General features: G+C 38.9%; 2 protein-coding genes across 3 annotated transcripts; both read left to right on the top strand.

The window, feature by feature from the left end:
- The first annotated feature begins 1,675 nt into the window (after positions 1 to 1,675).
- On the top strand, positions 1,676 to 8,427 carry amacr (alpha-methylacyl-CoA racemase). Of its 2 annotated transcripts, none has more exons than XM_055153383.1 (7): positions 1,676 to 1,955; positions 2,718 to 2,974; positions 3,155 to 3,298; positions 3,386 to 3,546; positions 5,567 to 5,753; positions 5,974 to 6,379; positions 6,814 to 7,957. In XM_055153383.1, the coding sequence occupies exons 2-7, from the start codon at positions 2,728 to 2,730 to the stop codon at positions 6,881 to 6,883; spliced, it is 1,215 nt and encodes a 404-aa protein (XP_055009358.1). In that variant the 5' UTR covers positions 1,676 to 1,955; positions 2,718 to 2,727; the 3' UTR covers positions 6,884 to 7,957. The 2 variants fall into 2 exon arrangements, with proteins under 2 accessions (XP_055009358.1, XP_055009359.1); XM_055153384.1 differs by lacking the exon at positions 6,814 to 7,957 and adding an exon at positions 8,406 to 8,427 and having other exon boundaries at positions 1,679 to 1,955.
- slc45a2 (solute carrier family 45 member 2) lies at positions 8,425 to 15,681 on the top strand. The gene is made up of 7 exons (XM_020921921.2): positions 8,425 to 9,277; positions 9,999 to 10,175; positions 12,216 to 12,586; positions 13,002 to 13,145; positions 14,020 to 14,143; positions 14,520 to 14,725; positions 15,405 to 15,681. Exons 1-7 carry the CDS (start codon positions 8,806 to 8,808, stop codon positions 15,624 to 15,626), a joined length of 1,716 nt encoding a protein of 571 aa, XP_020777580.2. The 5' UTR covers positions 8,425 to 8,805; the 3' UTR covers positions 15,627 to 15,681.
- Positions 15,682 to 15,750: the final 69 nt, after the last annotated feature.

The following is a 15,750-nucleotide window of genomic DNA, read 5'->3' as shown; positions in this document are numbered from 1 at the left end:
AACCCCCAATTCACACCAAAGCGCAACGGCGCGTAAGCGCAGCAGCACAGCACACGAGCAGCAGACGCGCTGCTTTAGAACTTCATTTTAACCGGTCTGACAGTTCACACCGACAGTGTCATACGCGCGTCCAACGAGCATCTGACGCTGACGCGCTGCTCGAGATAGGTTGAACTTCTAATTTTGCAGCGTCAACGGCGCGTCTCCAAGGTTTTTAGCAGGGGAAAGACAGGAAATAAACACGCGGTGTCAAAATAAACTTCCGATGCCCTTTCAAAATAAATTAAATTAAATTTAACCATAGTCAAGACAGCGACGTAAACAACGCGCACGTGATTTACGATGTCAGACACCAATTCTATAAGGACTCAGGACTAACCCAGGACAAAACCAGGACTAACCAGGACTAACCAAACCAAGACTCATGTCTGAATGTGCTCGGAGGTCCTTGTTTAGCCCCGAGTGTCCGCGGGCGAAAGAACCGGTGCAGAGCTTGGTGAAGAGGTACGTGCAGCCGTCGCGCTTTTCGGACACCTGCTCCGCGGGGCTCAGGGTTCGCTATCTCTCTCTCTCTCTCCAGGATTAGACCTGGTTTAGACCTGGTTTAGTCCGGGTTTAGTCATGGTTTAGACGTGGTTTAGACCTGGTTTACACCTGAATTAGTCCTGACCCGCCCTTAAAATTCCAGAACGTTAAAACTCGCCCGTTTCAGCGACTATTTTCCCTTATCCATCTGTATCAACATATAAAAGTATAGGCCTTATTACCTGGACGGACGTATGATTTTAATCACACTCATAATGTATGTTAATTATACGTGATTTTACCTTATTAAGGGAAAAAACTGAGGTGTTTAATGTGCGTGCTAATAGATTTAAACCTCATTAAACGCAAATGCGTTGCAGTTGTACACTTAATTCATAATACACTTAATACACATTCTAACTTAATACACTTTAACATAAAATAAATGATAAAAAGCAAGTACAAAATGTGATGTCTGAATACAGTGAGAAGATGTGCAGGCTGCGTAGCAGGAGCGACTCTGACGCTCTGGTGTGAATTGAAACTTTGAAATTTACGCGTACGCGCAGCTCCGCCTACGTTAAGCGCTGCTGCAGCTCCTGGTGTGAATTCGGGGTCAAAGTACAGAGAGCATCTTGTTGTATTTGTGCGTTTACCATCAGCAGTTCTGTATCGTGTGAAAGAGCCCAGGTCCAGTAATACTATTAATTAGTGCTTTAAAATTTCCTTTTGAACTCGTGTTTGTCCTGGTCAGCCTGTGCAGAAGGTAAATACAAGTCTGTTCAGCTGTTAGTTTCACTGTGGAGCTGATACAAGAGGCTAAACGCGCCCAGTCAAGTTTGATCGGTTTTCCCATTGGCAAAGACGGAGCCAGTGTCGCGCGCGTACGTCCTGTTGCAGCTGCCAACAGCGCAAAGGCGCGTCAACGCCAGTGGAGACGGCTGTGGTTTCGGGAGGTTACGCGCGTAAACGCTGACACGTGCAGTGAAGCCAGACCCTTAGCTTACTGGCGTACACTGTGCACATGGCCTCACACTTGTCCCGAACGCAAGGGATGTGCAGGCTGCGTGAACTCAAACGCGTGCGTGCAGCTCCGTCTACGTTAAGCGCTGTTGCAGCTCCTGGTGTGAATTCGGGGTAAGACGTGTGCATGGATTGGCATATGCTGTGAAGTGGTTCTCACAGGAAATGTCAGATAACGGCTGTGATCCTTAGCCTTCTTGTTCTTGAAAACTTCATTTCCCAGAAATCCTTTTAAAGCCACGTAGGGTTCACCAGGAAGTTTCCGCCCACAAAACATGTAGCAAAACAACTCTCAACCCACCTCATGGATGTATTAAAATCATTCAACGTAACCACTGCAAACTACAAAAGACAAACACATAGAGTGCCAGCTGTTTGCCACTGCATAACGGAGTAACAACAGCAAAGTAAGCGAAATGCTTTTATTGATCGAAAGAAACGAAATGCATCGTCGCAACTCGGCTACTATATGAACTATAGTTACTATATTATGAACCCAGCTAGAAAGCTTCGTGCTGGTCTGTTTCGATCATTCGACCCACGTACGACGTTATTCAAGAATATAACATAGATGATGTACAACTTATATTTGTCATTTGTATACACAATTGTTTTCATAGCCTTTCTGTTAATTGCTATGTTTACATCGTGCAGGTAGAATTGAGCTAATGTAATTAACAAATTTATGTTCTAATGAAACACATTTCATTTCTTGCTGGAGGAAAAATATTATGGATGGCTGGCCAAAATAACCCAGACTTGTGTTGGCCCAGTAGTGACACAGCTCTGGGTTTAATTTACCCAGGCTGGGTTATTTTTAATGCAGTACTGTTAATGTGTGCAGCCAAAAGTCACGTGGTTCCCCCCGTACTTTTGTTAAGCAGCCTTTTTCTTTCGGTCTTTCCATACCCTCAAACAGGTGAGGCATCATAACTAGGTTTTAACTTAAATTGATGAACTTAAATTTAAGAAAGGATCTACATTACCTTAATTATGTTAAGTTTATTCTGAATTTAAGCAGAGGCATGTCCTTTACTTTTCAGTCTCTTAGTCTAAAGTCTAGATGACATAGATAACACTGTAGCACAGGTCTTCCACAGGTCTTGCTTTCTTACACTGGCTGAGTTTTTAAATACTTTATATATCCCTCTCTCATTTATTTTTCTCAGGTTTTTAAGCATGGCTCTGGCTGGAGTTCGGGTTATTGAGTTGGCTGGTCTTGCACCTGCACCATTTTGTGGCATGGTTCTCGCAGACTTTGGTGCCAATGTGATCCGTGTTGACCGTACCAAGGTTTCAATGACAGTAGACACACAGGGCAGAGGGAAACGCTCTGTGGCTATTAACCTGAAGACCACTGCAGGTGTGAGTCTGCTCAAAAAGCTCTGCATCCAGTCTGATGTCATCCTTGAACCATATCGGAAAGGTCAGAAGGGCACAAATCCTTTTCAGGTTGATTAGACTTGCAAATAGGGCTGTTTTTCTTGACATTCATAAGAGCCATTTCAGAAATAGTTGCAAGGACAAGATAAATACGTTTAAATTATATGCCACATTTCATTATCACAAAATATATACAGTAAAGTAACAGATTTTTCAACTACAGGTGTAATGGAAAAATTAGGGCTTGGCCCCAAAGAACTACTTGAAGAAAACCCTCGGCTCATCTATGCTCGATTAACAGGATATGGTCAAAATGGACCTTTAGCTATTGCTGCTGGACATGACATAAATTACCTTGCAATATCAGGTAGTGAGTGTGACTGAATACTTGTTCTTCTTCTCCTAATCTTGTCCCTCTGCTTCACTTGGCTTCACTTGTCCTTTGATGTCACAGGGTTGTTGTCACGCCTGGGACGCAGCACAGAAAAGCCGTACGCTCCACTGAACCTGGTTGCAGACTTTGCAGGTGGGGGCCTCTCCTGTGCTCTGGGGATCGTTCTGGCTCTGCTGGAAAGGACTAAGTCAGGGAAAGGCCAAATTGTGGATGCCAGTATGGTAAGAATGAGGGATATTGTAACTTTGTCTAAATAAGTACCCATACATATTAACTTTTATTATTGTCAGCAAACACCAACACATTTTCTTTATACAGTACATTTGCTCAGAAACAAAATTAACAGTTTAAAAACAGTGAATAAGTCATGTAAACAGGTTCATTTTAAGCTTAATTTTGAAACCTGACAAAGTGGTAACATAACGGAATGAACATGATTAAGTTTTTCTGAATCTGATTGGGATAGGATGGTTCTGATCTTTGCAATGTTTCTGAGGTAATAAAATTAGGTTTTGGAAAGGTTATTAATATATTTGGAGAAATTTAGAATCCAGCAAAACACCTAGGTCACAGACAAGTTCACAAGTTTTGACAGGCAGAGTGGTTAAGCTAGACTTTCTCAGAGATTTTTGGACCAAGAAAATCTTGGTCCAGTTGCAGAAAGCTTTTGTTCATCCAGGAGCTTATACTGTCAATGCATTTTGTGAGTTTCTTTTATTTCTTCGTGGGAAGAATGAATGATAAGAGACATTATGATGTTTGATTATTAAACCAAGGGGGGAGCATACAAACATTAAATAAACCTTGGGGGAGTCCATAGGGCATGACTTGATCTGAATTCAATATTACCAATTGACACAGAGAAGCAGCAAACTGCGAGATGTGAGGAGAGTGGAGGGAATTTCTTGTTAGAATTAGACATTGTTCCAAACAGTAGAGCAGAATGTTGTGGTCTATGGCATTATGGTATCAGAAGCAGTGCTAAGGTCAAAGAGCACTACAACAAAAACTTTATAATTGTTTTGTGTTTATTTTGAGATTGTTTATCACTGACCAAGGCTGCTTTGCTGATAAGATTTTTTTAGTTTTAGTTTTTTGCAAAATGTGCTCACGTGAATGTTACAGGTGCAGAGGCTTTTATACAATGGTGAGACTAGGCCTATCATGATAACAAATGAAAGTACACTATATTCTTGCCAAAAAATATAGATGAAAAATGAATATTGAATGCAATCACTTCACTGACAGGATAACCCTAAGACAAGACTTATCCCCTCAAAATTGATTCCATCTATCATCATTGAATGATAAGCTGATATAGTAATAATTTTCATATCAGACCTAGCTGGGACACATAGACCACAGAGTGAATTGGATGGTGGAGGATGGTGTTGTTCATGTTGTATTTCCAATATGAAGACAATTTAAAATGCACTTTATTTGTTTAATCCATGATTTAAAGGCACTGGTTTCCCAGAAAGATTTCGCATGTTAAATCAGGCAGCTTCAGGCTTTAAAACGCTGGTCTGAATGCCACAGTATTTGACATGTATTGGCCTTAATGAACCTGAAAGTTCCACGGCACTGTTCTAATGAACTTTTTCAGAAAAGTTGAAGCCTAAATTATAATGATTATAATGGTGCTTTGTGATTTTTAGATTATAGACTTTGCATCAATATACCAACAATTGAGTTTGACTTTTGTGTATCTATCCTAATTATTGTATATTTCAAATTATGACATAAACCCTTAGTTATTATGTGCTGCTTATTTTCAGTAGTAAATAAACTCACAAACTTAAGTGATCATGCTAACTATTCCATGTATTGTGCAGTTAATCATACAGAGATGAGGCTTTTCTGTTTCTGTCGCTGTCAGTTATTTGCTAGTGACAGGTTCTCTGTGATATGAGATTATGACAAAGAAGTTACAGATGAATTATATATATATTATAAGTGGTTTCTATAAAGATCAGAAAGCAAAAAAATTAAAGTAAAGACAAACAGCTGACAGCAACAGCTAAACTATGAGAATGGTGGGATAAGAAACTAAACCTATACATTCTTCTTACTGCACAACATTTATAGGAATAGTAATAGAATTGCTGATGAATTTCCATTTTGGTCCTGAGAAAAAAACAAAAATTGCCCCCTCAAAGTTATTGAGGGTTATTGTAAAAACACAATTAATCGTTACCAAACGGATTAAAAATAGACTTTGTTTCTCCATACTGTGTTTAGGTTGAAGGCGCTGCATATGTTGGTTCATTTGTATGGAAGTCTAATCGCATTGGTATGTGGAACAACCCACGAGGCCAGAACATGTTGGACAGCGGGGCTCCCTTTTATGACACTTATCAGACGTCAGATGGAAAATACATGGCTGTGGGTGCTATCGAGTCACAGTTCTACAAAGAGTTACTTAAGGGTTTGTATATGTCAGATTAATTTGTTTACATTCACACATTTAACTTTTAGTATTGAAAAAAATGTAAAGGCACCACATTGTTTTCATATGTAAATCAGTTTAATTTAATTTGTGATGGTATTGTGCTTCACAATTAATGTTAGTATTAGTTACGAGAGAAAGACACATTTACCTTCCAGGGGGTATTCTTTGCTCTAATAATATATATATTTTTTAACAGGTTTGGAGCTGGACTCTGCAGAATTACCACCTCAGATGAGCTTCAAGGACTGGCCCAAAATCAGACACATTTTTACAGAGCGATTTGCATCTAAATCCCTGGCAGAGTGGACAAGCATATTTGAAGGCACAGATGCATGTGTTACACCTGTGTTGTCTTTTGAAGATGTGGGCTTGCACCCTCATAACCAGCAGAGGGGGTCATTCATCAAAGACCAAAGTGGGGAGGAGAGTCCCAGGCCAGCGCCAGTACTAGACAGAACCCCTGCTGAACCTTGTCTTAAAGCTGACCCTATGGTTGGAGAGCACACGGTGGAGGTCCTTGAAGAGTATGGTCTCAAAGCACAGCAGATTGAACAATTACTAGCAGCAGGCATTGTAGAGTCTCATGCCACTAAGACTAAGTTGTAAGTACATTACTGCTAAATCTGTCCCTAAACTCTACTGTTTCTGTACTCAAACAACACTCAGTTTTCAAAAAGTGAAAAGTAGTTTGATCAAAAGGGCATATTGCCTTCCCCAGTATAATTAAAACTCTGTTGCATTTAATAAAATGTTCTGTAGCATTTAGAGTTTCACCTTTCAAATCCCAAACTAACAACATGAGCTCACCCATCATCATTATGTCAAATTATATATTTTAACATCCATTCCATCCACATTGCTATTTTATTATAGGATGAATCTTCTTCGTAGATAATGTATTTTGATATAATGCCATCTTTAAACATCATAAACAGTATGATAATTTCCTACCTAGTACCTCGCTGATGTAATGGCTTTCTCTATACAACAGTGCTTTCCATTCATACTGAGCTTCATAGTGTTTCTCTTCCCTCAGAAGTGTACTGTTCTCTCATGAGTGCAGCAGGTATCTGAAGAATGTGTGTAGCGTGACTCCAACCAGCTGACTCCCTGTGGGCAAGGCATAACACAACACACTGTAACCTCAATAAAAGGTCTATGGCGAAATGTGATATCAAATTCGCCTGCACACATTGCCATAATTTACTATTTTAATTGCAATAAATTGCTAAATTTACAATTTACATTTTGTCCCCGATGGGGACAAAAAGTATTGCAAATTTTACTGCTATATAAACTATAATAGAATATTGAACACTAAGACTTTATACACACATTTGTAAGGTTCACTGGACAGTCTTCCAGGTCCCACATCTTTTTCCTTAATTTTCATTATTTCCCTTTGTAGTTATTTGAGAAGTAGCAAATGTCACCCCAAAAGTATAACTAACATCCTTAAGATTTCTTCTTTCTTTTCTAAAGCAGTAATATCTGCAATTTATTCAAATATTGCAGACAAAAAAATAATAATAATAAATTAACAGGGTTCAGTGCAGAAGTGTGTGATTCTTTTTCTTGCATCTACAGATGTTTTGCTCCTCTGATTGGTTAGTCTCTAAAAATTGTGGGAGAAGTCCAGGCCTTTATATGCTCATGTCAGCTTGATCTAATATTCTTACTTTCTATGTCATTTGAATTAAAAAAAATTGTAAGTGGAGACGTTTTTTTCCTGGTGATTGCAGCACAGCAGTTGTCTTTGCACAGACGATATAGCATGCAGCAAAAGCTTATTTTAGAAAAAAAAATCATAGTAAACATGCACTATTTCCAGGATGCACATTTGAGCCACAATAGGCTTATTTGTGGACAGTTTTGGCCTGACTTGTACTATAAAGTCAGATGTAGTGACAGCCTTGTCCTCCAGGTTGAATCCATCCCCATAATATGTTTTCTAGATATTATTTAAATACACCTGTTAAAAATGTAAGGGGACAGGGCCTCATAATTTAACTTAATTTAACATTTTTAATATGTTTTTTTGATAAACTACACCATTTTTTACTTCTAAAAGATAATTTTTTGTCTTAGCTGTACTATGTGTAGGCCTATGTTTGATTTAAAGTTTGTCTTTTGTCATTTCTTTGAATAAATAATAAATAATCTACTTTCTATATATAACAGATACTTGCAAGAAAGTATTTCAATTGTTACTAGGACATCTTAAGATTACAATGTTCATTAATTAACTTTTTAACACACCACCTTGTCTTTTATTTTCGAAGATACTCCATGCCAGTATTACACCCACTGAGTCACCTGCCAATCCATGTAACTTTTTGAGGAGTCTTTGAAATTTTACCTGCCTCTGGGCTTTATTGCAACTACAGTCAAATTATAGGTTATCATTATGTAATTTTAGTTTACCTTTAATACTTCAGAAACATCAAATCAGAATAATAGTCATCAATAACAATAGCCAGCTCACTATGGATTGCAGGCACACATAATTGACTAATATAATATGTGTTCTAATGCTCTGTGTTATAATGCCAATTATCCTTGCATCATTGAGCTTTACATGTCATGAACAAACTAGACTACATGAATGTGCTTCCTTTCTGCTGTTAGGCTGTGAACACACAGACAGGCGGTCTGCAGGGTGAGCATCACAGCACTCTCACATGCATGTAATTGCCCTTTCGTAGAAGACGCCCCTGAGGCCTTACTCCAGCTGGGAGGAGAGATTCTGCTCCTTCAGTTAAATACACCCCTCTCTCTCCTTCCTTCCCCTTTTCTTTTCAGTGAGTCTGGATGATCTTTCACTGTTAAGCTTTGGATTTGGACTATGCAAGCAGAGCTACACAGTAGACAGAAGGATTAGTTTGTACTGAGCCCGTGGATAGGGCTTTTGGTTACCTCTCCTTAATTGGTTCAACCAGAAAGAACCTCATTCTCCTTTCCCTCTATCTATTCCAAATCCCCTTGTATACACTCTATACCTTTCTTTGTTCATCTGTTTTTTGTGACAATGACTCTGTTATCAGAAGACCAGTCCATAAGGCCACAGCCTTGTCGACTTCTAGAGACTGGGAAACATATGGGCAGTGGTTTCCATCCATACCCCACAGACTGCATAGGCTCCAGAGAAGACTTCATGGACAGTGGGGAGGGCACTGTGTTTGGGATTGTTGAGCCTCCACGAAGATCCAGGGGTCGGCTCATCCTCCACGGCCTGATCATGTTTGGAAGGGAATTCTGTTATGCTGTGGAAGCAGCGTTTGTCACTCCGGTCCTCCTCAGTGTGGGCCTGCCTCGCAGTCTCTACAGCCTGGTGTGGCTCATCAGCCCCATCCTGGGGTTCTTGTTGCAGCCTGTTATCGGTTCAGCCAGTGACCACTGCCACTCTGCATGGGGACGGAGGAGGCCGTATATTCTAACTTTGGGTATCCTCATGCTTATTGGAATTACAATGTTTCTCAACGGAGATGCTGTTATTTCAGGTGAGAATCAGAATTAAAATTAGCTTGTTCCTAAGACTCAACTTCAGAAAATGAATGAACATAGGTTCATATTACTGAAATGCATTAACTGGTATTGACTATTATTTTACTATTATTATTATTTGTATTGATAATTATTTTACTTCCTCTACATGCAAAATTTGAACTTGAGTTGTGTTAAGTTCCTGTCTGTGTGGGAGCATCTGATACCCTTTGGCAGGGAGAAAATAATGAGGCATGACTTTCCCGCACATTAAGCTTCAAGTTCAAAACTTTTAAATGGCTAATTCAGCTGTAGGCTCTGTCACAAGGAGAACATCCTTAAACAAAAGAATGCTTCAACCTTAGATGAATGAAGAGTAGATGTATGTGGCATTAAATTAAACATTTTTCTGTTGTCTTCAGGAAGACAATGTATACTTGTGTAGGATTTTTATCCTAGAAAAATGTACACAACAAATGTTCCCCCATCAGGGACCCCATCTACTAGGTTGGGAACCACTACTCTAGGTGACAGCTATAATATCTACACCTTAATTAGCTTTAATGAAGCATGAACAAATGCTGTTTATAGTATTATATATTATTACTATATTATGTATTATGTAGGTTGTCTGCATAGTCACTTCTTTTTGCTTTTCTGTAAGGCTGGTTTCGAGATTGGTCCTTAACTCTTATTGCTTGTCTTGGAACTGATGTTTGTGTTTGTGTTGTCCTGCAGCTGTGGTGAGTGACAGGGCGCTGAGAAGCATATGGGCCATTGTGGTAGTCATGTTTGGAGTGGTGCTGTTTGATTTTGCCGCAGACTTCATTGATGGACCAATCAAGGCCTATCTGTTTGATGTGTGCTCACACCAAGACAAAGAGAGAGGCTTGCACTACCACGCTCTGCTGACTGGTATGTAACACACGTATCTTACATAAGAATTGTGCATCTTACCAAGAAGGTAGGCAGAAGGTAGACAGCACATTTTCTAGTTTCCAAAGAGCTGCATAGAGATGGAAAACAATGAAACATTGTATGAATACTCAGTTTCTCACTAGTCTGTCAACAAAATTAGTAAAATAGCAATAAATAATTAAAATGAACACATAATAATATACGATATACATATATATATGTAATATTATACTGACTCTGACTATTGATTTGAGCAATATTTTAATGTTGTTACCTCATCAAAAACATACCTTTTATTATTAGTCTGTGTACTACGGAAGCCCTGAGAGGCAAGAGAAGAAAAAAAAGAGGTTGGTTATACATGTTTTTTTTTTTTCACCAACTGAAAAAAAAAAAATCGAAAAAAAAAGTTTCTAGAATTTGTTTTGGTTTTTTTTAGAAAAAAATAAATAAAATTTTTCACTGTTGATGTGACTGCTGAAAAAAAAACAGTATATGCCTGGGCCTGGAAAGAAATAAGCTTCACTGAGCACTTTGAACGCCACTCCACAAGGAAAACACGAGCAAAAACAGAAAACAACTCATCTATCTTAAAACTCAAACATCGACCCCTTCACGTGATAGGGCAGCCCTTTGCCACATAAGCTAAACAGGAGCACATCAACAAAGTACAACAGCACAACTAAAGTACAATAGAAAAACAGCGTAGTGTAATCAGTGATGCATCGAGCTTACTTCTAATATTACTCATAAAAGAGAAGTCAAAATGAATGAATTCATGCATAACCAGGAGCAGGTTAGTTTCATATCCCAGCCTCCCATGTCCCACCCCGGCGCCTAACGCCATGAGCTAGTCTTCCACCGGTTTGCCAACACTGAGGTTTGGTATTTACAGGAATATACTGAGCTGTGTTTTTTATTTCTTTTTTTTTATCAGCCACATCAACGGTGAAAAAAAAAACACACGAGAAAAAAAAAAAATGAAAAAAAAACAAAACTTTTTTTAGAAAAAATAATAATTTTTAGAAAAAACTTTTTTTTTTTTTTTTTTTTTTTAGAAAAACAACTTTTTATTTTTTATTTTTATTTTTGTGAGTTTGAGAGAAGAACTCTAAATATCTAAATATGCAGTGTTCGTGTGTTAAAAGTGTGAATGAAACAAAACTATATTTGATATATGATATGATGCCATTATAGTGAGGCTGGATGGCTTGAAGATGTTGTGAGCAGTAGTGCCACATGCTCCCAGCTCACAGTAGCTGGTGCAGCAGTAATCCAGCTCGCAGTATGTCATGTGCTGCAGTCATGGGTCTGAGCTGAGATACACAGGCTGACCACATGACTCCCTTCTGCTGTGTGAGCATGCCCCGTTAACTTTCACATTCATGCGCCTTTCTTTGCAAGCTTCGTAATCCTCTGATCTCGTGGAGTAAATGCCATTGCCATGGAGGGAGGTTATGAATTGTGATTGCAACCTTGTGGTACATTGAAGAGGGGAGATTAGTAAATAATTGTGAAATGTGAACGAATAAATATACTGAAATGACCATTGTCTCAACAACTCTCATACAAAAGCTCTATATCAGTATTGACTTATTATTTTAAAATTCTGGATCAAGAAAAATAAGGTTTCAAAATAAAGAAAATAATGTGTGTTCCTCTTCTAATATTGTACATCCACATTACTCATTTAGTTCACTGCTCTGCTGCATACAGTTGATATGGAGCTGCCGTAAATTCAGCTAGAAGACATAACTGCTTTGCTCACCGCTTCCCCAGAGATTACCTATCCCTCAGCCTTCATCATCTCAGTCTAAACAGTCCTCCCTGTCGCTCACCGCACCTCCTCCTTGTCCAGTCAACCCAGTTTAACCCCCCATTGCAGTTGCATGGCTGCTTTGGTTTGTGCTGCGCCCCACATCCTTTCCAGCACCCACTCGGCTTCTCATTGTCCCCCTTACTCTCCTCTGCCTCACCACTATCACCTCCAGTGTCCTCTTTACAGTTGCTAAAATTATTTTTGTGTTCTGTGTCCAGGTTTGGGTGGAGCTTGTGGATACCTGGTTGGGGCTATGGACTGGGGTCACTCATTACTGGGTGAGCTGCTGGGCTCAGAGTACCAGGTCATCTACTTCTTCTCGGCTCTGACATGGGGCATTTTCCTCACTGTTCACTTGTTCAGTATTCCCGAGCAGCCTCTTGGTAAAGACAGGGGTAACTCTGAGTCATCGCCCCTCAGTGCCATCCACCTTCTGGGTTCCCATAGTAACAGCAATGGTTACGGAGCTTTGGTCAAGGACCCAGTCATTACCCCCACCTCACCTACTGCAGACCTCAGGCCCCGGTCTTTCTCTGCCTTGGGTGAGGCCAACTCAGTGACCTCTAGCGCTAAGCAGCCTAACAAGGAGGTATGTGGACTTCAAACATGCATTAATGCTAACCACTCAACAGCAAAAAAAAAACTCCTTCAAAAAAAGATATTTAAACTGTCCTATTAACCTCAAATTTAACACTTCAGAAGCATGTGATGCATAAAAGTGCAAAAATAAGTGCAATTCTTTGACAAGAGCCTATTTATTTGTAGATTTGTAGACTGTAGATCACACAATCATATTTCAAAAAATACTATGAGGCTTCTTTTTCTAGTTTTTTATGTTATTATTAGTATAATGTGTCATAAACTTCATTGCACATACAGTTCATATGAACCCACCTTACACTGAAACCACCGGATAACTTCAAGGATATTAAGAGAGGCATGGAGGAAAAATCTGCTGCAGCTGTCAAGAATGAACGTAATAATATATGATATTTTATGTGCAGGCTCAAAAGAGGATGACATTCAAGTCATTGATGAAAGCGATAATCAACATGCCCAACCACTACCGCTTCCTGTGTGTGAGTCACTTGCTGGGATGGACGGCCTTTCTCTGCAATATGCTCTTCTTCACTGATTTCATGGGACAGGTAAATGCATATGATCTATTTTACATGGAGATGCATTCTTCTATTTACCAGTATACATTTTCTGTGTAATGTAATGTCAAAGTAAATATTTACTCACTTTTTTTTTTTTTTTTTTTTCACAAATTGCACATAAACAAAAAAAAAACGAAAAAAAAAACAGTGAGGCACCACATCAAAAATTAACACAGAAACGGAGATTTAAACAGCTATAGACATGTATTAACTGTTCGTTCCTTGCTTTCACTTTCAGCATTGTCCATCATACCCTCTTTCCACATTTCAGTTTGGGCGTATTTGGGTTTTTTCACATTTTCAAAATGAACTGAGCACAGGTAACAGTCCAGTACTAACCACAAAGTATTTATCAAAGTAACTATGGATTTTTTTAAGTTCCAGCACTGATCATTTCTGTCAATAGCCATTTTTATGGGGAACTGATGATTGGATAATCGTCTTGAGCGTCTCTGCCTCTCTAAAGTTTTGAGACATTTAGTATTGTTGTTTTTGTCTTCCTTGTGACTTTTTGTCCGGAAGATTCATGTCTACTATAAAGATAAGGATTATTTTTATAGTAAGCACCTGTTCCACCAGGTGGTGCAATTATCACTGACAGAAAATTTATCGACATTATATAGCAAAAACGCCCACTAACAATCCTAGTCTAGACCAGGACTAGTATTACGGAGGAGGACTGACATCTTAAAAGGAATTCTTTACCGCAATAGGCAACATGTAGGCCTCCATTTATAGCAGGAGATTTTGAAAGGTATTCAAAATAAAACCACCTGTTGAGAGTGAATGTGTGTGACTCATCTTGTGTAGAAGCACTGGTGCATGTTTTGTGTATAACAGGATTTAATGACTTTCTTTCAAGATCGTATACAAAGGAAACCCATACGCAGAGCATAATTCAACATCTTACGTGACATATGAAAGAGGAGTGGAGGTTGGCTGTTGGGGATTATGTATCAACGCGGTATCCTCAGCCTTGTACTCCTGTAAGTAACCATTATGTTTGATAGACAAATAAACGATTAGAGGTCATAGCATTCAATTCTATTGTCACCATTAACTCCTCTTGGCAATCTGGCAACAGAAAATAGAGCACTGTTAATTGATGTTTCCATCAGTGGGTTGAGTGGGTCACGCAGCTATTCATTAACAGCCTTGGTGAAATAAAACAGACACATATCAAAAGGAGTTAGAGTTTATGTTTATGTGTTATTTTTTTCTTTCTTTAAAAGTAGTCCTAAATCACCTGATCAACTATATAGTACATTCTATTCTATAATCCATGATCTCTGTTTTTGATACAGTTATTTTACAATTAAATTAAAGTACTTCTGATCTGATTGTCTTGTCTATTGTGTGCAGATGTTCAGCGTTTCCTCCTCCCATACATCGGATTAAAGGGTTTATATTTCATGGGATACTTTGTGTTTGGCCTCGGCACCAGCCTGATTGGTCTCTTCCCTAACGTTATTGCCACTCTCATCCTCTGCAGCGTTTTTGGCGTCATGTCCAGCACTCTTTACACAATCCCATTCAACCTAATAGCAGAGTACCAACGGGAAGAGGAGGTACAAAATAACTCAGCATTTTTCACTTTGAAGGAGGCTGAGGCCAGTGCAACAGTCCAGAAGTCTGCATGACAGTGTTTAAAGGGCACTAGTTAATCTAATTCAATTGACCTAACTACATTAAGGAAATTCACTAAATATCAGAGCTGATTTACTGACTTTTATTCAGTGAATAAAGCAGAAACATCAAATAACAATGTAAAAGGTCTATAGTCTTAACATGTATTTATACTATTTACTGCACCACTTATGACAGTCACTAACCTTTTAGAACTGTCCTCTTTTACTGTCCCTTTTCTGTATCTGCCAGCTTTTGGTGCTGTTTTTTGTGTGAGAGCAAGGGAAGATGTTCTATGTGTCAATGTTTATTTGTTGTAGGAATGATACAATGTTGACATATAACTGGCAGTCAACCATCAAATTTTATCAGACGTCATCATTGGAGAGATAAACTTTTTTTTACTGTTTGTACTAAAATATTAGCCTGCTGTGCTCAATCAACAGAAGAAGATAATTAACTGAACCGATATTTAACCGTATTACTGGGGAAAGTAGAGCACATCTAAAATAATCAATCCTAACACCTTAGGCTTTTAAGTAGCTGTTTACTGATGTAGGTGAAATGTTTGGACATTTCCCTTTTATGTATCATGTCTAATTATGTGTTGTGTGTGTGTAGGAGCAGATAAAACTGAGAGGCAGCAGAGGGAGCCCTCGTGGGACAGGAGTGGACTGTGCAGCTCTCACTTGTATGGTACAGCTGGCTCAGATCATCGTGGGAGCAGGACTTGGAGCTTTGGTCAACTTGGCAGGAAGCGTCATTGTGATTGTCCTATCGGCCTCAACCATGTCCCTGTTTGGCTGCATCTTCATTGCACTTTTCATAAGATATGTCGAGTGACTGCTGAATTTTGAATTTGTATTTTAATAAAAAAAAAAGTTTCTTTTTTATGCTATTTCACTTCTTGTGTTAATTGTTTCCAGCAGTGACACCCTCTACTACTTTTTTGTTCAATAATGAAAAA

The sequence above is a fragment of the Boleophthalmus pectinirostris genome, unplaced genomic scaffold (assembly GCF_026225935.1).
Source record: "Boleophthalmus pectinirostris isolate CB_2022bp ecotype Guang Dong unplaced genomic scaffold, ASM2622593v1 HiC_scaffold_18, whole genome shotgun sequence".
NCBI lineage: Eukaryota > Metazoa > Chordata > Actinopteri > Gobiiformes > Gobiidae > Boleophthalmus > Boleophthalmus pectinirostris.
This window is presented reverse-complemented; position numbering and strand designations above follow the sequence as displayed.

Excerpts from the sequence above, each read along its gene's own strand:
- amacr (XM_055153383.1), top strand. The coding sequence starts at position 2,728 with ATGGCTCTGGCTGGAGTTCGGGTTATTGAGTTGGCTGGTCTTGCACCT. Across the intron at positions 3,299-3,385 it reads AAATTACCTTGCAATATCAG|GGTTGTTGTCACGCCTGGGA; the intron begins GTAGTGAGTGTG and ends TTGATGTCACAG. Across the intron at positions 3,547-5,566 it reads AAATTGTGGATGCCAGTATG|GTTGAAGGCGCTGCATATGT; the intron begins GTAAGAATGAGG and ends TACTGTGTTTAG.
- slc45a2 (XM_020921921.2), top strand. The coding sequence starts at position 8,806 with ATGACTCTGTTATCAGAAGACCAGTCCATAAGGCCACAGCCTTGTCGA. Across the intron at positions 9,278-9,998 it reads CGGAGATGCTGTTATTTCAG|CTGTGGTGAGTGACAGGGCG; the intron begins GTGAGAATCAGA and ends GTTGTCCTGCAG. Across the intron at positions 13,146-14,019 it reads TCACTGATTTCATGGGACAG|ATCGTATACAAAGGAAACCC; the intron begins GTAAATGCATAT and ends CTTTCTTTCAAG.